The sequence below is a fragment of the Rhinoraja longicauda genome, chromosome 14 (genome assembly GCF_053455715.1).
Source record: "Rhinoraja longicauda isolate Sanriku21f chromosome 14, sRhiLon1.1, whole genome shotgun sequence".
Classification (NCBI taxonomy): domain Eukaryota; kingdom Metazoa; phylum Chordata; class Chondrichthyes; order Rajiformes; family Arhynchobatidae; genus Rhinoraja; species Rhinoraja longicauda.
In genome coordinates this window covers 33230799-33253272 of record NC_135966.1, presented here as the reverse complement: position 1 = coordinate 33253272, position 22474 = coordinate 33230799, and the positions used below count along the sequence as shown (strand labels likewise).

The window sequence follows — 22474 nt, the reverse complement described above, 5'->3', positions numbered from 1 at the left end:
CTTATTAAATCTTTCCCCTCCCACAGTGGTAGAGTTGTTGCCTTACAGTGTCAGTGACCCGGGTTCAATCCTGACCACGGGTGCTATCTGTCTATAGTTTGTATGTTCTCTTGAGACCGCGTGGGTTTCTCCGGGTGCTCCGGTTTCATCCCACATCCCAAAAGACGTGCAGGTTTGAAGGTTTATTGGTTTCTGTAAATTGGCCCTAGTGAGTAGGATAGTGCTAGTGTACGGGTTGATCGCTAGTCATGGTAGGTCAAAGGGCCTGTTTCCGCGTGGTATCTCTAAAGTCTCACCTTCAACCAAAGCCCTCTGTTTTTTTATTCCCTTACTCTGGGTAAACGACTGTGCATCTCCCCTGTCTATGCTTGTCAAGATTTTAAACACCTCTATAAGAACACCCCTCAGTCTCTTACACTCCAAGGAATAAAGTTGTAGCCTTCCCAACATTTTAAATGCCAGAGTTTACTTTGAGTCATACAGTTGGCCCTTTGCCCCAACTTATCCTTAGTGACTGAATGCCCCATCTACTCTGGCCCCATTTGCCTGGGTTTCAACTATATCTCACTAAACCGTTCCCAATCAGGTACCAGTCAAAATGCCTTTTAAATGTTATCGTATCTGCCTCAACCCATTCCTCTAACAGCTGGTTCTGTAAAACGCTTCCCCACAATCTTTTTCCTTTCACCTTACACAAAACAATTGGCTAGCAGTCTTTTCATTACCGCAAGGACTGGAATCGGTACTGTTGCCGTAACAACACATTAGATAAAATGCCGCAGTTCTTGTGTGATCCGCCTACCTTTTCTTCAACACCAAAAAGTTTTAAGTAGGCAAAAAGCTGCCTCATGTCCGTCAGACCTTCCAAAGCCACCTTGTTTGCTGACAGTTTGTCATCCTCCAGCAGTCTGTCAATTAATTCAGAGTTGCCTGCAAAAGACATTGGATTATTCCCTCATGGTGCTATGAAAGAGTAAGCAACAACGATGGATTTAAAAACTTGCCGAACCTCAGAAAATAACATTAACCTATACTGATATACAGCTACATGGTCTTTAACCAATTGTCTGAAGAAGGGTCCTAATCCGAAACGTCCGATGCTGCCTGACCTGCTAAGTTACTCCTGCACCCTGGAGTCAAGCAGCTTCTGTGGAGAGAATGGACAGGCTATGTTTTGGGCTGTGACCCTTCTTCACACTGGCCTGTGGTTTACACACCCACCATTGCACTTAAGAATCAGAGGACATAGGTTTATGGGGGAAAAAGATTAATAGGAATCCGAGGGGCAACTTTTTTGTTTACACGTAGGGTGATAGGTATTCGGAACAAGCTGCCTAAGGAGGTAGTTGAGGCAGGTGCTATCACAATGTTTAAGAAATATTTAGTCCGGTACATGGATAGGATAGGTTTAGAGGGATATGGACCAAACGCAGGCATGTTGGCTGGCATGGGCAAGTTGGGCATCTCCACAATGGAGCAAATCTCAGCCTGCAGTGCAACGGGTAGAGCTCTGTCTCACAGCGCCAGAAACCCAACTTTGTTCCTGACCTCCCGTGTTAACGCCTCCCTTTTTCTTTACACACGGAGCAGCTTTGCCACTCATGTGACCCCGTGGGGTAATATCCCTTCCTTTGTTTGAGGGTTGTCCCCACCGGACTCTGCCCCTCAATGCCCAGCAGCGGAATGCCCAGGACTCTAGACAGTGGTCCTCCCCACAGAGCCTCAGCACTGGCTGCTCCGAGCTTTGGTATGTCCCTCGGTACGTCCTCCTGCAGTCTGGAATGGACCAGTCAGTGACATTCCCTGACAGTCATCTCGCTCTGTCGGGAGGCCATGAGACAATGGAGCAGAATTAGGTCATTCGGCCCATCGAGTTTGCCCAACCATTCGATCATGGCTTATCTATCTTTCCCTCTCAACCCCATTTAACTGCCTTCCATCCCGTAAACTTTGACACCATTAATAATCAAGAGCCTATCAATCTCCACTTTAAAAATACCCAATGCCACATTTAGAAATATTGTGTTCAGTTTTACACCCTGTTATAGGAAAGATGTTCACAAGCTGGAAAAGGTACAGAGAATATTTACAAGGATATTGCTAGGACTCGAGGGCCTGAGCTGTAGGAGGGGGTTGAAAGGGCTAGAACTTTATTCCTTGGAGTGCAGGAGGATGAGGGGGGTAAGATCAGGAGGAATAAATAATAAGATCATAAGAGTTAGGAGCAGAATTATGCCATTTAGCCCATCGTTTACTCCGCCGTTCAATCATGGCCGATCTAGCTTTCCTTCCAAACCCCATTCTCCTGCCTTCTCCCCATAACCTTTGACACCCGTAGGGTAAATGTTTACTAACACAATGTTTAAAAAAACATTTGGACAGGTACATGCAACCAATAGGTTAAGAAGGATATGTGCTAAATATAGGCAGGTTGGACCAGTGTAGATGGGACATGTTGGTCAGTGTGGACAACTCGGGCCATGGGGCCTGTTTCCATGCTGTATGATTCTATGACGGCCTCCACAGCCGCCTGTGGCAATGAATTCCACGGGTTCACCACCCTCTGGCTAAAGAAATTCCTCATCTTCTTTCTAAAGGTTCGTCCTTTTATTCCGAGGTTGTGGCCTCTGGTCCTAGATTCTCCCACTAGTGGAAACCTCCCCTCTGCATCCACTCTATCTAGGCCTTTCATTATATGGTAAGTTTCAATGAGGTCCCCCCTCATCTTTCTAAACTCCAGCGAGAGCAGTGAAGTTTTGGGCAGACAATTGTTTCACAAGCCAGTTCAGTGACGGGACTCCTGTTGCTGAGCTCAGACCTAATGGAGGTGACTCTTTCCTGAATTGTGATGGACTGCTCCCAGTATTCTGGGCAACCAATTATCTTCAACGGCACCAGAAAACCCGGGGTGCTTATTTATTTACTGTAGCGTGTGATACCCTTACAGTCTGCAAACTGGCCGTCACGTTTGTCTAAACAATCCATTGGCATGCAGTACAGTAGAATAGCAAGAACATGAACGGTCATGTGCTCTGCGTGTATGGAAAACATGGCAACAAGTGAGCGTTGGACTGCGTGAGGACATTCCCTGCATGAAGATAATGAAGAAGGGTCCCGATCTGAAACATCACCTATTCATGTTCTTGAGAGGTGCTGCCTGACCCGCTGAGTTTAGTCCAGAACTTAACAGGGCGGCACAGTGGAAGCGCCAGAGACCCGGGGTCAGCCCTCGCTACTGGTGCCAACTGTATGGAGTTCGTAAGTTTTCCCTTTGACTGCGTGGCTTTTTTCCTCCTACACTCCAAACGTGTACAGTTTTGTAAGTTAATTGGCTTCAGCAAAATTGAAAATTGTCCCTAGTGTGTAGGATAATGCTAGTGTATGGGGTGGTCGCTGGTCGGCGAGGGTGCCCCAGGGCCTGTTTCCGTGTTGTATCTCCAAGGTCTAAACTTGGTATCGTTTTGGTTTGGATGAAAAGTCGATGCTTTGGTGAAAGTTGGAAGTGCCATTTTAATTTTTGAAAAAATGTAAAAAAGCCTACCGTTGAGCTGGACATATTCACCAATCGTGTCAGCGGTCTCTGGAGCCAGTCCCTTTTCTGCCACCATCTCATTCTTGACGTCCTCCCATGCCATCTACAGGAAAGTTACAAGATGCAAGCACATGAGCGAGTCCACGTAAAAATGATCAGAAGTACAGCAGGAATATTAAAGAAGTGGATGCACACGGACAAAGTTACATATATAAAAAAGCAGAAAAGCAACGTATGGATGTATTATTAAATCTGTGGACCATGCTATTGGCTACCAGCTAATAAAACGTCCAAAGACATACAGGTATGTAGGTTAATTGGCTTGGTAAAGGTTAAACATTGTCCCTAGTGTGTGTAGGATAGTGTTAAGTTGCGGGGGTCGTGGTCAGCATGGACACGGTGAGCCCGTTTCCTCGCTGTATCCCTGAACTAAACTAATAGTGCTGGAGGAACTCAGTGGGTCAGGCACCCTACTCCTTTCCCCTACTGCGAACACTCATTTCCCTTTAACACCACTCTTTTCCCCTCCCTCCTGTCCCCTTCTACCCATATCCTTCCCTGTCTTTATATTTCAGTTCTCCTCTAACACCCTTTTGCCTCACTTTATCACTTACTCCAATCATCTGCCTATCAAACCCTCCACACCTGTGTAGAATGCAATTGCAGATGCTGGTTTACACTGAATAGCATGATCAGAAAGACAACTGAATAGGAAACTAGAAATGTGCCATCTTTTTCTCTTTGTTTAGTTACTACTACACACAGGATGGTGGATGTTTGGGACACGCTGCCAAGGGTGGAGGCAGATACGATAGGGACATTTAAGAGGTTTTTGGATCGTCACATGGATATACAGGGAATGGAGGATATGGATCACGTACCGGCAGAGGAGATTAGTTTAACTAGACCTGTTCCTGTGCCATACTGTTTTATGTTCAATAATTGCCTGTTATCAGGAAGCTGAACCATCCTCTCACCACCGAGAGTGACACCAGGTCACTGACCCAAGATGTACACTGCATGCTTTTCTCTGCAGTTGTGGCCTCTCTTGTGCGTGCGGGGCCAGTGGTGTCTGCTTTGAATCCATATTGATTTTAGCAAGAGAAAACCCTTCCAAACAGAAACTGATTTTAGGCAAGGGAATGGCAGCAGCAAATCCGGCCCCGAGAGGTCGTTACCTTGTCCATTTTATCCACAGAGGAGCAGATTGTCCGAAATTTATCAGCTGGAACTCCGCACACTTCAAACAAACCGTCCAGGATGCGCCTGTCATTGACCTGAATACAGAGAAATACAATCAATTACAAACTCTCCACGGCAGAAACGTAGCCACAGCATTGAATTTTAGGGCAGCACGGTAGAGCTACTGCCATAGAGCGCCAGAGACCCGGGTTCCATCCTGGCTACTAGTGCTGTCTGTGTGCCATTTACACTCTCTTCTTGTGACTGCGTGGTTTTTTTTTTACTGCTCCCACACACCAAAGACATACACGTTTGTAGTTTAATTGGCTTTGGTAAGTTGCAAAATTGTCCCTGATGCGTGGGGCAGTGTTAGTGTACGGGGTGATCGCTGGTTGGCCTGGACTCAATGGATTGAAGGACCTGGTTTCCACGCTGTATCTCCAAACTAATACCTAAACTAAACAAACAAACATTTTACAAAATATTTCCACGAAATTCTTAAGTCTCCCCAAACTCTCTAAAGTCTGAAGAACTAGTGTGACAGATGATGGATGGTTGGCATGGACAGTGGGATGAGGGACTCGGTGGGATGAAAGACACGTTTCTGTGATGTGGCTTTCACTCAATCAATCCGCCTTTAATACCTTAATTAGAAACTCTCCTAACTGCAGCTCACTCAAGATCTCATGGATTATTTTCAGGCATTCAGCATCAGGAATCATTGCATCGTATTGCCCAGCAACATCAAAATCCTGAGGGAAAATACAATTTGAAATTTGATTAAGATACAATTTTAAAATTACATGTGAACACACTTTGCACAAAGTGTACAGGCGGCAGTGAAAATGAATAGGCAAGCTTACTGGTTTTATTGTATTTCTTAAGTCTGGGACTTTTTTGCTGCCATCGACAGAAGAGGGAAATCATGAACCAGAGGACATGGGACTTTATTCTTTGGAGCACAGGTGGCTGAGGGGGGGAGTGATCTTATAGAGGTGTACACGATCAAGATTTCTCCGAGATCTTCGGTTTCCTCCCACACTCCAAAGACGTACAGGTATGTAGGTTAATTGGCTGGGTAAATGTAAAAATTGTCCCTAGTGGGTGTAGGATAGTGTTAATGTACGGGGATCGCTGGGCGGCACGGACTTGGTGGGCCGAAAAGGCCTGTTTCCGGCTGTATATATATGATATGATATGATAGTAATAGATCACAGAGGCTTTTGGCTCAGAGTTGGGGAATAGAGAACAAGAGGGTTTAAGGTGAGAGGGAAAAGATTTAATAGGAACCTGAGGGGCAACTTTTTCCACAGAGGGTGGATGGTATATGGAACGAGCTGCCAGAGGAGGCAGGTACTATAATAACATTTAAAGGATGAGATGAATAGGAAAAGTTTAGAGGGATATGGGCCAAACATGGGCAAGTGGGACGAGCGTAGCTGGAATATCTTGGTCGGCATGGGCAAGCTGGGCCGAAGGGCCTGTTGCTGTATGATTCAAGTAGAATAGTCTTCCAGAAATACAACTCCCAATACTCACACACTGATAGAATTCCCTGTAACGTCCTCTGGTCATGGCTGGGTTGTCCCTTCGGTATACTTTTGCAATGTGATACCTCTTAATATTGGTAATCTTATTCATAGCTAAATAACGGGCAAAAGGTACCTAGGAAGAAAAGTCAAGGACAAATACCACTGACGACAGGAGAAGGTCCAAAGTCCCAGTTCAAATATTAGATGTTGCTGATGTTCTTGAGGCAGGATGTTTTAGTCATAAAACAATTGAGAAATATTTTTCTGCAATTTTCCACTTGCACACATTAACTACAAATAATAAGTGGATCATAACAACAAATGGGAACGGTTTCTGAGCATCAGTACTCTGTGAATAAATGTGGTATCTCCACTGCTGTCTCTACCAGCTCAGCAATGACTTAGACGAAGGGATTAAAAGTACCATTAGCAAATTTGCAGATGATACTAAGTTGGGGGGTAGTGTGAATTGTGAGGAAGATGCAATAAGGCTGCAGGGTGACTTGGACAGGTTGTGTGAGTGGGCGGATACATGGCAGATGCAGTTTAATGTAGATAAGTGTGAGGTTATTCACTTTGGAAGTAAGAATAGAAAGGCAGATTATTATCTGAATGGTGTCAAGTTAGGAGGAGGGGGAGTTCAACGAGATCTGGGTGTCCTAGTGCATCAGTCAAAGAAAGGAAGCATGCAGGTACAGCAGGCAGTGAAAAAAGCCAATGGAATGTTGGCCTTCGTAACAAGAGGAGTTGAGTATAGGAGCAAAGAGGTCCTTCTACAGTTGTACCGGGCCCTGGTGAGACCGCACCTGGAGTACTGTGTGCAGTTTTGGTCTCCAAATTTGAGGAAGGATATTCTTGCTATGGAGGGCGTGCAGCGTAGGTTCACTAGGTTAATTCCCGGAATGGCGGGACTGTCGTATGTTGAAAGGCTGGAGCGATTGGGCTTGTATACACTGGAATTTAGAAGGATGAGGGGGGATCTTATTGAAACATATAAGATAATTAGGGGATTGGACACATTAGAGGCAGATAACATGTTCCCAATGTTGGGGGAGTCCAGAACAAGGGGCCACAGTTTAAGAATAAGGGGTAGGCCATTTAGAACGGAGATGAGGAAGAACTTTTTCAGTCAGAGGGTGGTGAAGGTGTGGAATTCTCTGCCTCAGAAGGCAGTGGAGGCCAGTTCGTTGGATGCTTTCAAGAGAGAGCTGGATAGAGCTCTTAAGGATAGCGGAGTGAGGGGGTATGGGGAGAAGGCAGGAACGGGGTACTGATTGAGAGTGATCAGCCATGATCGCATTGAATGGCGGTGCTGGCTCGAAGGGCTGAATGGCCTACTCCTGCACCTATTGTCTATTGTCTATACCAAACCTGCTCGATATCCATTGTGTATGCTTGTCCAGCTAACAACCCAGTGGGATGAATATTGATTTCTCTAATTTCAAGGGACCATTGCATCCCCTCTCTCTCCGACCCTCCCCCAGCCTAATCGCCCTGCCTGTTCCACTGTTCCCTTCGTTATCACCTCTTCCACAGCCAAGAATGGACCATTTATTCACAAAATGCTGGAGTAACTCAGCAGGTCGGGCAGCATCTCGGGAGAGAAGGAATGGGTGACGTTTCGGGTCGAGACCCTTCTTCAGACTGATGTCAGGGGGGCGGGACAAAGGAAGGATATAGGTGGAGACAGGAAGATAGAGGGAGATCTGGGAAGGAGGAGGGGAAGGATGGGACAGAGGAGCTATCTAAAGTTGGAGAAGTCGACGTTCATACCACCGGGCTGCAAGAATGGACCATTGTGGGCATCACCTTTCCTTTGTCTTCGGTGCCAGTTTTGAATCTTTTCATATCTCTAGTTTCCTTCCCCCCCCCCCCCCCCCCCGACTCTCAGTCTGAGGAAATGTCACCTACTCCTTCTCTGCAGATGCTGCTTGACCTGCTGAGTTACTCAAGTATTTTATCTATCTTTGCTATAAAGCAGCATCTCTGCTGTTCCTTCCTATACATTTGTTACTTTGCTTTTCTGTTTTATAGTACAACTCCACAAACTTGCAACTTTTCGCAACAGCCGACAGCTTAGTCGCAACAAATTGTGCATCATCGAATACTCTCTTACAACCCAATACATGTTTTGTTTTAGGTTGTTTCAAGATGCAGACAAATCCATTATACATCTTAAAAACACAAATGAATCATCAATCAAGAGTGTCTAGCCATTTCAGCAAAACCAAGTGAGTCTTTCCAGCTTCTACACCAGCGACCTTGTGACCTAGAAATACTCTTGCTGTGAGGAGGTAGGTGGAACAGCCTCCTGTTCCTGTGGGGGAGGAGAAGGAGGAGAGCAGTCAACACTGATTAGCAACATGATGGGTCTGTCTGAAGAAGGGCCTCTCCTGAGATTCTGCCAACTAACCTATAAACCCGCATGCCTTTGGGATGTGGCAGGAAACCGGAGCACCCAGAGAAAAGTGCTAATCACAGTTGAACAGGCAGTTTAAGTGAGAAGTCAGGTAAATTGGACAATCAGGCAATTTAAATTGGTGATATAAGCAAGGCTCACAAAAGGGTGCAGCCCTGTTCAGGTGCAGCCCAGTGAGGGAAGTGCGAGTCTTTGGCTGCGAGTCTTCGGCGAGGAGGCTGAGGTGAGGAGGATACCATTGTTTTAAGCCAGAGCTGGTTATAGGCACAAGGTGATGGCGGAAAAGTTGGTGCGGTGTGTTTCCTGCAGGATGTGGGAAGACAGGGACGTCGCGGGAGCTTCTGGGAGCTACACCTGCAAGAACTGTGTCCAGGTGCAGCTCCTGAAGGGACGTGTGGTGGAGTTGGAGAGGCAGTTGGATGACCTCAGGGCCATCCGGGAATGCGAGAGTTTCCTCGACAGGACCTATTGTGAGGCTGTCACGCCAAGGGTCCAGGTCGAGCGAAGGTGGGAGACTGTTTCCGGGGGGAGTGGACGTGGACTACAGGAGACCCCAGTGGCTGTGCCTATTGCAAATAGGTATACCCTCTTGGGAACTGTCGGGGCAGAAGACGTTTCCAGTCCGAGTGGCGGACCTGTTGGCAAGGATACTCGACAAGGGAGACCGAAGTCTGGAAGAGCCGTAGTGGTCGGTGACTCCATAGTCCGAGGGACGGACAGAAGATTCTGTGGCAGCAGGAGGGACTTGAGGATGGTCTGTTGCCTCCCTGGTGCCAGGGTTCAACACATCACAGACCGGCTTCAGAAAATCCTAGCGAGGGAAGGCGATCAACCTGAAGTCGTTGTGCACGTGGGCACGAATGACGTCGGGCGGAAGAGGAAGGAGGTGCTACAGCGGGAGTTTAGAGAGTTGGGAAAAACGCTGAGAAGTAGGACATCGAAGGTAGTTATCTCTGGACTGCTACCGGTACCTCGTGCTGGTGAGGCCAGGAACAGAGAGATAGAGGGTATGAATTTATGGCTGAGGGACTGGTGCAGAGAGCAGGGATTTAGATTTCTGGACCACTGGGATCTCTTCTGGGCTAGGGGTGACTTGTACAAAAGGGACGGGTTGCATCTTAACAGCAGGGGGACAAACATTCTGGCAGGCAGGTTTGCTAGTGTGACACCTGTGGCTTTAAACTAAGTAGTGGGGGGGAGGGGTTAACAAATTGTGAATATGAAGATGAGGTAAAAGGGAATACAGGAGATATTGCAAAAGACTCTCGGAAGAATGGGAACAGAAGTTCTAGAGCGGAAAAGAAATTAAGGGAAGGGCCAATTGTGAACGATGTGAGAGGGGAGGTAAATACAGAAGTTAAAGTGTTGTACTTAAATGCGCGTAGTATAAAAAATAAAGTGGATGAGCTTGAGGCTCAGTTAGTCATGGGCAAGTATGATGTTGTAGGGATCACTGAGACATGGCTACAAGAGGACCAGGGCTGGGAACTGAATATTCAGGGGTACACAACGTATAGAAAAGACAGACAGGTGGGCAGAGGGGGTGGGGTTGCTCTGATGGTAAGGAATGATATTCATTCCCTTGCAAGGGGTGACATAGAATCAGGAGATGTTGAATCAGTATGGATAGAAATGAGAAATTGTAAGGGTAAAAAGACCCTAATGGGAGTTATCTATAGGCCCCCAAACAGTAGCCTCGACTTAGGGTGCAAGTTAAATCAGGAGATAAAATTGGCGTGTCAAAAATGTAATGCTACGGTGGTTATGGGAGATTTCAACATGCAGGTAGACTGGGAAAATCAGGTTGGAAATGGACCCCAGGAAAGAGAGTTTGTAGAGTGCCTTCGAGATGGATTCTTAGAACAGCTTGTACTGGAGCCTACCAGGGAGAAGGCAATTCTGGATTTAGTGTTGTGTAATGATCCTGATCTGATAAGGGGACTAGAGGTAAAAGAGCCATTAGGAGGCAGTGATCACAACATGATAAGTTTTACTCTGCAAATGGAAAGGCAGAAGGGAAAATCGGAAGTGTCGGTATTACAGTATAGCAAAGGGGATTACAGAGGCATGAGGCGGGAGCTGGCCAAAATTGATTGGAAGGAGGCCCTAGCAGGGAAGACGGTAGAACAGCAATGGCAGGTATTCCTGGGAATAATGCAGAGGTTGCAGGATCAATTTATTCCAAAGAGGTGGAAAGACTCTAAGGGGAGTAAGAGACACCTGTGGCTGACAAGGGAAGTCAGGGACAGCATAAAAATTAAGGAGAGGAAGTATAACATAGCAAAGAAGAGTGGGAAAACAGAGGATTGGGACTCTTTTAAAGAGCAACAAAAGTTAACTAAAAAGGCAATACGAGGAGAAAAGATGAGGTACGAGGGTAAACTAGCCAATAATATAAAGGAGGATAGCAAAAGTTTTTTTAGGTACGTGAAGAGGAAAAAAATAGTCAAGGCAAATGTGGGTCCCTTGAAGACAGAAGCAGGGGAATTTATTATGGGGAACAAAGAAATGGCAGACGAGTTAAACCGTTACTTTGGATCTGTCTTCACTGAGGAAGATACACACAATCTCCCAAATGTTCTAGGGGCTGGAGAACCTAGGGTGATGGAGGAACTGAAGGAAATCCACATTAGGCAGGAAATGGTTTTGGGTAGACTGATGGGACTGAAGGCTGATAAATCCCCAGGGCCTGATGGTCTGCATCCCAGAGTACTTAAGGAGGTGGCTCTAGAAATAGTGGAAGCATTGGAGATCATTTTTCAATGTTCTATAGATTCAGGATCAGTTCCTGTGGATTGGAGAATAGCAAATGTTATCCCACTTTTTAAGAAAGGAGGGAGAGAGAAAACGGGTAATTATAGACCAGTTAGTCTGACATCAGTGGTGGGGAAAATGCTGGAGTCAATTATAAAAGACGAAATTGCTGAGCATTTGGATAGCAGTAACGGGATCGTTCCGAGTCAGCATGGATTTACGAAGGGGAAATCATGCTTGACAAATCTACTGGAATTTTTTGAGGATGTAACTAGGAAAATTGACAAGGGAGAGTCAGTGGATGTGGTGTACCTCGACTTTCAGAAAGCCTTCGACAAGGTCCCACATAGGAGATTAGTGGGCAAAATTAGGGCACATGGTATTGGGGGTAGGGTACTGACATGGATAGAAAATTGGTTAACAGACAGAAAGCAAAGAGTGGGGATAAATGGGTCCCTTTCGGAATGGCAGGCAGTGACCAGTGGGGTACCGCAAGGTTCGGTGCTGGGACCCCAGCTATTTACGATATACATTAATGACTTAGACGAAGGGATTAAAAGTACCATTAGCAAATTTGCAGATGATACTAAGTTGGGGGGTAGTGTGAATTGTGAGGAAGATGCAATAAGGCTGCAGGGTGACCTGGACAGGTTGTGTGAGTGGGCGGATACATGGCAGATGCAGTTTAATGTAGATAAGTGTGAGGTTATTCACTTTGGAAGTAAGAATAGAAAGGCAGATTATTATCTGAATGGTGTCAAGTTAGGAGGAGGGGGAGTTCAACGAGATCTGGGTGTCCTAGTGCATCAGTCAATGAAAGGAAGCATGCAGGTTCAGCAGGCAGTGAAGAAAGCCAATGGAATGTTGGCCTTCGTAACAAGAGGAGTTGAGTATAGGAGCAAAGAGGTCCTTCTACAGTTGTACCGGGCCCTGGTGAGACCGCACCTGGAGTACTGTGTGCAGTTTTGGTCTCCAAATTTGAGGAAGGATATTCTTGCTATGGAGGGCGTGCAGCGTAGGTTCACTAGATTAATTCCCGGAATGGCGGGACTGTCGTATGTTGAAAGGCTGGAGCGATTGGGCTTGTATACACTGGAATTTAGAAGGATGAGGGGGGATCTTATTGAAACATATAAGATAATTAGGGGATTGGACACATTAGAGGCAGATAACATGTTCCCAATGTTGGGGGAGTCCAGAACAAGGGGCCACAGTTTAAGAATAAGGGGTAGGCCATTTAGAACGGAGATGAGGAAGAACTTTTTCAGTCAGAGGGTGGTGAAGGTGTGGAATTCTCTGCCTCAGAAGGCAGTGGAGGCCAGTTCGTTGGATGCTTTCAAGAGAGAGCTGGATAGAGCTCTTAAGGATAGCGGAGTGAGGGGGTATGGGGAGAAGGCAGGAACGGGGTACTGATTGATAGTGATCAGCCATGATCGCATTGAATGGCGGTGCTGGCTCGAAGGGCTGAATGGCCTACTCCTGCACCTATTGTCTATTGTCTATTGTCTAAAACCCACAGTCACAGGGATATTGTGCAAACCCCACACCCCGCTTCCTTAAGTATTAGCACTGCCTGATTTGACCCAACTTTTAATATTTAGTTCACAGATCAAGGATACAGTTAGATCATAACGCAATGACAACAGCTCACCACCCTGGTCCTTCAGATCGTAGATAAGTTTTGAGTCTTCACCATATTTGCCTGTCAGGGTTTCCTAAAAACACAACAAATTCAACAATTAGGTAAACTCACCAAATATATTTTCCTTACTAAACTGCAAGGATAAGAAAGAAATAAGAATCATTGAATCACTGCACAATGAATATCAGGGCCGCACAGCAGGGGACTCCACACCGACCCCTGCGGAACGCCATTAGTCACCGGCAGCCAACCAGAGTAAATCACTCTTGTTTTCCCCCACTCTTTGACATTTGTTAGTCAGACATTCTTCTATCCATGCTAGTACCCACCAAAAAATACCATGGGCACCTCTCTTGTTCGCAGCCTCGTGTGTGGCACCTTATCAAGTCTTCTGAAAATCCAAGTAAACAACATCTATTGACTCCCCTTTGTCTATCCTATTTATTTCCTGAAAGAATTCCAATAGATTGGTCAGACATGTTCCGTCCTTAATAAAGCAAGCTGACTTTGGCCTATTTTATCACGTGCTTCCAAGTATTGGCGAAGTTACACATCTTCCAGTGCTGCATTTGTACCAATGTGGGGATATAGAACCATCGAGCATGAAACAGGCCCTTCAGCCCAAATTGCCAACGCCGACCAACGCCAAATTGCCAACGCCCCTTCTACACTTGACCAACCTGCCCATGTTTGGCCCATATCCCTCTGAACCTACCTATCCACGTACCTGTCTAAATTATTTTAAAGCATTCCTGAACTACCTCCTCCTGCAGCTCGTTCCATACACTACCACTCTTTTGAGTAAAAAAGTGCCCCTCAGGTTCCTATTAAATCTCTCTCCCGCTCCCCAACCCCGTAAATCTATGTCCTCAGTTTCTCGATTCCTCTACTCTGGGTAACAAATTCTAAACTATATCTATTTCTCTCATGATTTTGTACATCTGTATAAGATCACCCCTCATCCTCTTGTGCTCCAAGGAATAGTCCTAGCCTGCTCAACCTCTCCCGATAGCTCAGCCCCCCGTGCCCTGGCAACCCCTCAAATCCAGCCTGAGATATGACCCAACTGCAGCATCATACTTGTGAATCACAGCCCAGAAGAGGAAAGATTTTGTCAGCCGTCGCTGAATGCCTTACCTTGAGCTCAAAAACCGGTGTGTCAATCGTCTCTGCTCCATGGCGTTTGAATGATTTAATGATGGTATTGAACACCTTCTCACGGATAGCCATTTGCTTCGGATTATAGTCTCTAGTTCCCTGCAAAATTAAAAACTTCCTTAAGAAACCAAAATGGAGCATCCTCCTTCAGTGAAACACTGCAATTTAAGAAAAATGACTGATGTTATAACAGGAAACACTCAGAAACTCATCTATCTATATAGTTATTGAAAAACTGCAGCAGCTACGAATGTTAGTTTAGAGGTACAATGTGGAAATAGGCCCTTTGGCACACCGATTGCCCGACGACCATCGATTACCTGCACACTCGTTCCACGTTATCCATCTTTCACAGTCACTCCTTTCACACTAGTTTAGTTTAGAGATACAGCGTGGAAGCAGGCCCTTCGGCCCACCAAGTCTGCACTGACCAGCGGTGCCCACACATTAACGATATCCTACACACAACTTGGGACAATTTACACTTATACCAAGCCAATTATCCTACAAACTTTTACGTCTTTGGAGTGTGGGAGGAAACCGAAAATCTCGGAGAAAATCCACGCAGGTCAAGGGGAGAAAATACAAACTCTGTACAGACAGCACCCGTAGTCGGGATTGAACCCGGGTCTCTGGCGCTACAAGCGCTGTAAGGCAGCATCTCTACCACTGCGCCACCATGCTGCCCAGGGGGCAATTTATAGAGAGCCAATTAACCTACAAACCTGCAGATCTTTGGGACGTGGGAGGAAACTGGAGCACCCGATGGAAAACCACGACGTCACAGGGAGAACATGCAAACTCCGTACTGGCAGCACCTGTAGTCAGGATCGAAGCCAGGTCTCCAGTGCTGTGAGGCAGCAACTCTACCGCTGCACCACTGTGCAGCTGGGTTTCACTAGGGACTTTGGGCTTTGTTTTATCTTTGCACTTTTAGGTTTTTTTAATTTAACAAACTTCTTATCTATTGAGTACTGTGTTTACAACCTGAAAGGACACACAGTGCTGGAGTAACGCAGCGGGTCAGGCAGCATTGCTGGAGAACTTGGATAGGTGATGTTTGGGTCAGACTGCTTGTGGTGTAAATTATTTATCCCAACCTGCAATGTCACCGATGCATGTTCTCCAGAGACACTGCCTGACCCGCTGAGTTACTCCAGCACTTTTGTATCATTTTGTGTAAACCAGCATCTGCAGTTCTTTGTTTCTATATGTTTACAAACCCATTGTGCTGCTTGCTGCTGCAAGTAAAGATTTCATTCTTCCATTTTGCTAACACTCTTGACTATTAGCTCTCCCGTGTAAATTCCTCAAACATACCTTGGGTGTTTTGAGCACAAACACTGGCTTCCCTTCATTTGCTCCAAGTCGGGTTTTCAGATCCAACTTTGCCATTTCATTTGAAATCTAAATAATTGTAGGAGAGAAACACAAAGTGAAACTGGTATTGGTATATTATTGCCATGTTTACAGAGATACAGTGAAACGCCTTTGTTTGCCAATACTTTGCTGACAAGAAAGCCTGTCTTATTCCAGTAAACCTTCTTGCAGTTGCTTCCTGAGAATTCCAGGAGTAGACCAACATTCTTTCAGTTTCAATTTTGCAACAAAGGCTGCATGACCCGCTGAATGATTTCAGTTTTAGATTCCAAAGATGTGTAGTTTGTTGGTTAATTGGCTACTGTAAATTGACCCTGGTGTGCATGACTACGTGTACACGTGAACAGACCTTCCGTCTGAAGAAGAGTCTCGACCCGAAACGTCACCCATTCCTTCTATCCCACTGCCTGTCCCACTGAGTTACCCCAACATTTTATGAAGAATAGGGGGCCAAGAAAGTTCTATCTTCGGTTTGTTTCGGACACCACAGCTCCGCTTGGCCATGCTGACCCTGCAACACCGCCAGGACAACGGGCCTTCATCAGCAGGTTAAGAACCCTGGTTCTTACATACTGTACAAGAACCCGGGTTCTTACAGAACTTATATACTGGGACTCGGAAATTGTGCAAAAAACTAGCGTCTTTGTATACTGTCTCAATGTACTACTGCTATACACTTGTACTGTATTTAAGATGTTTATCTAAGATGCATCCAAGTACTTATGTATAGTGATACGTGCTGAACCATATACAAAAATGAATATCACAGTACCTCTGTACGTGACAAATAAGGTACCATTGTTTATTATTATCACGTTCCGAGGAACAGAGAAAAGCTGTTTTGTATGCTACTCAATCGGTTCCCAAGTGCCATTCATGTGAAATCTTACTGAAGTCCTTTCAAATGCATCATGTCCATCTTATTTATTCTGCTAGTCACCACAAAAACGATTCTCCTATCTAAATCCACAGTGACTATCCAATCTTTAAGAGCCTTTTTAACTACTTCCTTTCACAAAAGATTCTCACTTTCCCTATGGATTCCAGCGATCCATACGGAATCGCTGCAGTTCCCCATTTCCTCATTGCCTTCTTTCCCGAACTTTTCATTTTCACTTTTCATTTTCACTTTTAATAGTCCCCCCCCCCCCCCCCCCCCCCCCCGCCATAAAGACATTGCCAGACCATAAAATATACTCATAAAAATGCAAAACACTTTGTTCTGCATGAACCATGATGACTGTTCCAAATTACCCCATTGTCTTCCAAATGGGAGTAAGTCCTATCCCGCAGAATCTTCTCAAGGAGAACAAGAAAAGTTGATGTATAAAGGATGTACAATGCACATATGCAAGCAGAGATTTACGTGGTTATGTTACTGAAAAGCAGTGGGTAATTCAAAAACACACTAGTTAAACATACACGTTTAAACAGGCATAAATTTGAGTGCATTTCAAAGTTTTTTCAAAAATACATAGATCTAATTTGCATAAAACGCAGGGTGCCTGTTCAGTATTTCTCCGCGGAGAGGACTGCTCCATTTTGCAGATTTGCAAATATTAAAAATTTACCAGGTACAATCCTGAACTTTTCATTCATTACATTTTCACATTTAATAGTTCCGCTCATCGTAAACACACTTTCAGACCACAAAACTTGGTCATAATTTTTTTTAAAACTCTTGTTCTGTAATGAAAACTTTATTTTTGCAGAAAAAGGTCCCCACTTGTTTAGAGTTACGCACCTGTTGATAAGGCAGAGAGCAGATCACCCGTGCAGCCATGTTACAATTTTCAAACGAGGAACAGGCAAACCCAGACGAAAGTTTTACAGCAAAAGGTCCAAATTTGTACATTTTGGTTTGAAGTTCAGTGAAGCAGCGTGCAAGGTACTCCGCGGGTTTAATCCGATTCCAATAATGGCAGCAATCCCATTTAAAAAGTCAACATTCCAGTCCCATTTAAATGCACCCGAGGTTTCCGACGAATGTCCAGATTTCGCCAAAACCAAAGGGGACGTGCCACAAGGACAATGAGTTCCCAGGTGGATGGTGCATGGAGGAACAGGAGAAAACTGGTCAGCAACTACCACTAACCCAGTGGTACAGTGAGGCAGCAGTGCATGGTGGAGAGGAGTAACAACGACAATTAACTAAATCAAACAACAAATTTCAAACCACACAGACCTGCAATAAACCAATTACTTGCCTGTGTAACATATCAACAGATAGTGTTAAACACACACTTTATAACTACTAAACCCAAAGCGCACATTTCATATTTAACAATTTCTCAAAGTACAACAAAGTTTGACATCAGACATAGCCTTGATGGGCTGAATGGCCTCCATGGATATAGTTAGAAAATGATGACAGGTCAGTCAATTCTTGTCTATAACTGTAATGGATCTTCAAATTAACCACTGACAATTTTTGCCCCAAAACATGGTTACATCACTCCCATATAGAGTTTCCTTGAACTGTTTAATTTAGAGATACAGCATGGAAACAAACCCGTCGTCCCACCGAGTCCACGTCGACCATTGATCACCCTTCGCACTAGTTCAATGTTATCCCACTTTCTCATCCACTTCCTACACACTAGGGGGCAATTTACAGAAGCCCGACAAACTGGCACATCATTCAGATGTGTGAGGATACCAGAGCTCCAAGGAATAAAGTCATCCTTCTCAACCTCTCCCTATAACTCAGGCTCTCCAGTCACACGTCCTCATAAATCTTCTCTGCACCCTTTCTCGCAAAGCATCCAGATTGGGGTAATATTACTGTAAATATGCTCATTTCTAAATACTGTATCTCGACAGCAGTTGTAAAAGCATGATTGAAGTGGTAATGTGAGGCAATTTCAGCCAGTCTTACATCATCCAGATAAGATTCCCCCTGACACCGAATGCTTCGGTGATAAAGGCATGGTTTCCTTTCTATAGGGTGGAGGGGGCAGAATTGACCTGATCAAAGCATGCAAAACGTGAACGGCAGAGGGAGGAGTGTGAGAAACCGTATCCCCAAGGCAGATGTATAATCAGAGGGCAGCAGTGGTAATTGATAGTACACTCAAGGGAGATATTGAAGAATTTTGACAGTGCGTGTGGGCTGGGAAATGTGATCAGTAGGGAGTGACACAAGGAGCTGCAGATGCTGAAATCTTTAGTATAACAAACCGCTGGAATAACAGCAGATCAGGCAGTATCTGTAGAGGGAATACACAAATGGCACTTTGGGTCAGACCCGTTCTGAGGCTCCAAAACATCTTAAGAAGGATACCGACCCGAGATGTCACATCCATTCTCTCTACAGATGCTGCCTGTCTAACTGAGTTAGTCCAGCACTTTGAATTTTACCTAGTATAGAAAGTACTAGGTCTACCCGCCAAGGCAGCTTTTAAATGTTAAAGTACCCATGTCAACTACCTCCTCTGGCAGCTCGTGCCATACACCCATCACCCTGTGTGTGGAAAAGGTTGTCCCTCGGGTTCCTGTTAAATCTTTCCCCTCTCACCTTAAACCCATGTCGTCTGGCTCTTGATTCCCCTACTCTGGGTTAAAGACTCTGTGAATTCACCCCATCTTTTCCTCATCATTTTATACATCTCAAAAAGATCACCCCCACCCTCCTGCGCTCCTTAACTTTAAAAGGTTGAAGAGGTTTCAACACAAACAGAAGTATTTTTGAGAATACAAATAAGAATTCAGTTTTAGGATTAGATGCAAAACCAAGAAGCAGCTCAATCAAAAATGATGGTAGAATCTGGCCATATGCTCATTCAGAGGTTGTACGTAATGGAGGTCAAAACTTGGTGACTTTCACTTTTATTTTTAGTTAATCGGTGTAACGAGTAGTCAGTGTAACAGTGTGGATGGATGGAAGAGAGAGACAGTTCTCAATCCAACAGAAAGGCTCGGTCGGTTGGATAATAGCTGTACTTGCTGTGAGGACAGTGGCACAGAGGTGGAGCTGATGGAGCTGCTGCCACAAAGCGCCGGGAATCCAGGTTCAATCGTGACCCCCTGGGGCCTATGTGGAGGTTACACATTCTCCCTGTGACTGCGTGGGTTTCCTCCCACATTCCCAAAGACACACGTTGGCCCTCTGTAAATTGCCCCTCGTGTGTAGGGGAGTGGATGAGAAAGTGTGATTAACTCCAGTGAACAGGTAATTGATGATCGGTATGGACTCAAGATGGACACAAATAGCTGGAGAAACTCAGCGGGACAGGCAGCATCTCTGGAGAGAAGGGATGGCTGACGTTTCGGGTCGAGACCCTTCCTCAGAGCCGTGGGCTCGTTGCTTCCATGCTGCATCTTTAAAGCTAAACACTAAAATGACTGCACTAAGCTAAAGCCCTTTCCTTTCCGCACCCAACCCCATCCCATCCCATCCACCGCCCCACATCCCACCCACAGCACAGCCACAGGCTCAGCTCCGCACACTCCCATACCCCTCACGCCAATACCCCACCATTCACGCCGACACCACCGCTCTCCGCCCATCACATCATATCACTGTCTGACCTGGCCCTGCGAGACGTCCCCCGCCCTCCGCGAACCGTCCTTGCCCTCCATAGCGCTGCGTCAACTGGGAAGCAGCCGGCGCACGGCACACGCCGCAAGCCGGCGCCGCCGCGTCCATTGGTTCAGGTCCACGTCCATCATCCATCACCTGTTTCCATTGGTGGGTGGCACGGGATCCCGCCCCCCCCTGAGTCCCGCCCTTTCATTGCACCAGGGACGCATCCATCACCCGGATCATGCTCCTATTGGTTGTAGACCTGCTCACCCCGCCCCTCTCTCAACCACGCCCATGTCCATGACGCTCACGCCATCGTCACGTCAATCATCGCTCCCCTGCTTCGATTGGCTGCTACCAGTCTGTTCCCGCCCCCTTACGTCACGGTACGTCACGCTGTGACCAGCATCGCGTCCATCATCGATTCCATTGGGTGCGCCAGGAGTCAATCATCGATGTCCTCCTCCTATCGGTGGAGGGCCGGTTCCCCGCGCCCGCCCACTCAGCCACCCACGTGACTAGGACAATCAGCGCCTTGCCTGCGCGACCTGCCCCGCACCGCTCCGCCCACCTCTCTCTTCAGCGTCCTTGTCCATCAGTGCAAGGAGCCCAGTTGTCGCAAGCACGAATGCTGCATAATTATTATCGGTGCTGCAAACTACTGAATGCAATTTAAAAACCGATGTGCTTTTTGATGTATTTAAAATGTCAGAAATTCTTGTTGCAATAAATTTCCCTCTTCTGCTTAAACTAGCAATAAAATAGTGACATTACAGATGCGATGTTGCAACCAATACTGCAAACTGATCCATCATTCTGAAGAAGGGTCTCGACCCGAAACGTCACCCACTCCTGAGATGCTGCCTGACCCGCTGAGTTGCTCCAGCATTTTGTGTCTACCAATCTGCATTAGCTCACCTGCAGTTTTACTGTCCTAATGCAGATGCATAACCAAGGCTTGGGGTGTGCGAAAGGTGCCGTTAGATTGTTCCTATTGTGAGCACCGAATTGTGAGTGACGGCACAATCAGACAGAATCGGCGCAGGTTGAATCTTGCTGCTGGTCAGATAGCAGGAGATGAAATGACTTCACGAAACCACCGGGGTCAGAATGGAGTGGCTTCGACTGCAAGGTAGACGACAGCTACACACAGTACCCCAGCTCAGCACACAGTCACAACACTCCCATTCTATAACGATTCCGTGTCAATAAACTAAACTAACCAACTAAAAACATTACCAACGCCTGATGATTGAGCTCATGAACTCACCATTTCATATCTACAAAATTCATCATTCAAAATTACAAAGCTCAAACCAGCAATTCATTGTAATGGATAACTATCTGAATTATCTGCAATATATGATCTAAACCAGGGGTTCCCAAAATGTTTTGGGCCATGTAAACCCATCCACATATATCCTAGAAAAAAACATAATTCAGAATTGCACTACTCGCTAAGTAAGATAATAACACAATAACATTTTAAAAAAGTAACCATTAATTGGACATTTATTCAAAAACCAATTACAAATTTTTAGTTTAAACAATTTAACAAAATTAGAGAGACTCATATTTCTAACACTTAAACCAAGATTCCACATGGCCAGTTTTAGTTTAGTTAGTTGAGAGATACAGCATGGAAGCAGGCCCTTCGGCCCACCGGGTCCATGCCAACCATCAATCACCCATACACACTAGTTATACATTATCCCACTTTCTCATCTATTTCCTGCACATTAGGGGCAATTCACTGAAGCCAATTAAACTACAAACCCGTGTCTTTGGGGATGTGGGAGGAAACCGGAGCACCCGGAGGAAACTCACGTGGTTACACTCACAGGGAGAACGTGTAAACACCACACACATACTGACAAGACCTGAGGTCAAGATCAAGCCTGGGTCTCTGGCGCTGTGAGGCAGCAGTTCTACCAGCTGCGCCACTGTGCCACAAATTGATGAACTTGATCAAGTGATACCAGCTTTTCAAAGTCAGATGGCCATTTAGCAAGAATCTTATTGCCACATTTATTTTAGTTATCACGTGTACCGAGGTACAGTGAAAAGCTTTTGTTGCATGCTAACCAGTCACCGGAAAGACTACACATGATTACAATCAAGCCATCCACAGTGTACAGATATAGGATAAAGGGAATAATGTTTAGTTTAAGGTAAGAACCAGTAAAGTCCAATAAAAGATAGTCCGATGGTCTCCAACAAAGGTAGATATTAGCTCAGGACTGCTCTCTAGTTGTTGATAGGATGATTCAGTTGCCTGATAACAGCTTTGCTGCTAACTCCTTCACTGTTTGGTAAATTCTCCACACAATAGACGGGCCTGATAAAGTGA

At 45.7% G+C, this 22474-nt stretch overlaps 1 protein-coding gene across 2 annotated transcripts in view; it reads right to left on the bottom strand.

Annotated features, from left to right (window-relative positions):
• hars (histidyl-tRNA synthetase) overlaps positions 1-20250 on the bottom strand; it is a 28229-nt gene extending 7979 nt beyond the window's left edge. Inside the window, exons 1-10 of one of the 2 annotated variants that reach the window (XM_078411688.1) lie at positions 20130-20187; positions 17344-17689; positions 15540-15626; positions 14199-14318; positions 13039-13134; positions 6254-6379; positions 5359-5466; positions 4711-4809; positions 3542-3635; positions 803-930 (exon numbers count right to left, since the gene is read on the bottom strand). In XM_078411688.1, the coding sequence (XP_078267814.1) occupies positions 803-930; positions 3542-3635; positions 4711-4809; positions 5359-5466; positions 6254-6379; positions 13039-13134; positions 14199-14318; positions 15540-15626; positions 17344-17454 (969 nt within the window). In that variant the 5' untranslated portion in view covers positions 17455-17689; positions 20130-20187. Of the gene's footprint in view, positions 1-802; positions 931-3541; positions 3636-4710; positions 4810-5358; positions 5467-6253; positions 6380-13038; positions 13135-14198; positions 14319-15539; positions 15627-17343; positions 17690-20129 lie in introns of both variants that reach the window. The other variant, XM_078411689.1, reaches the window with a different exon arrangement.
• Positions 20251-22474: the final 2224 nt, after the last annotated feature.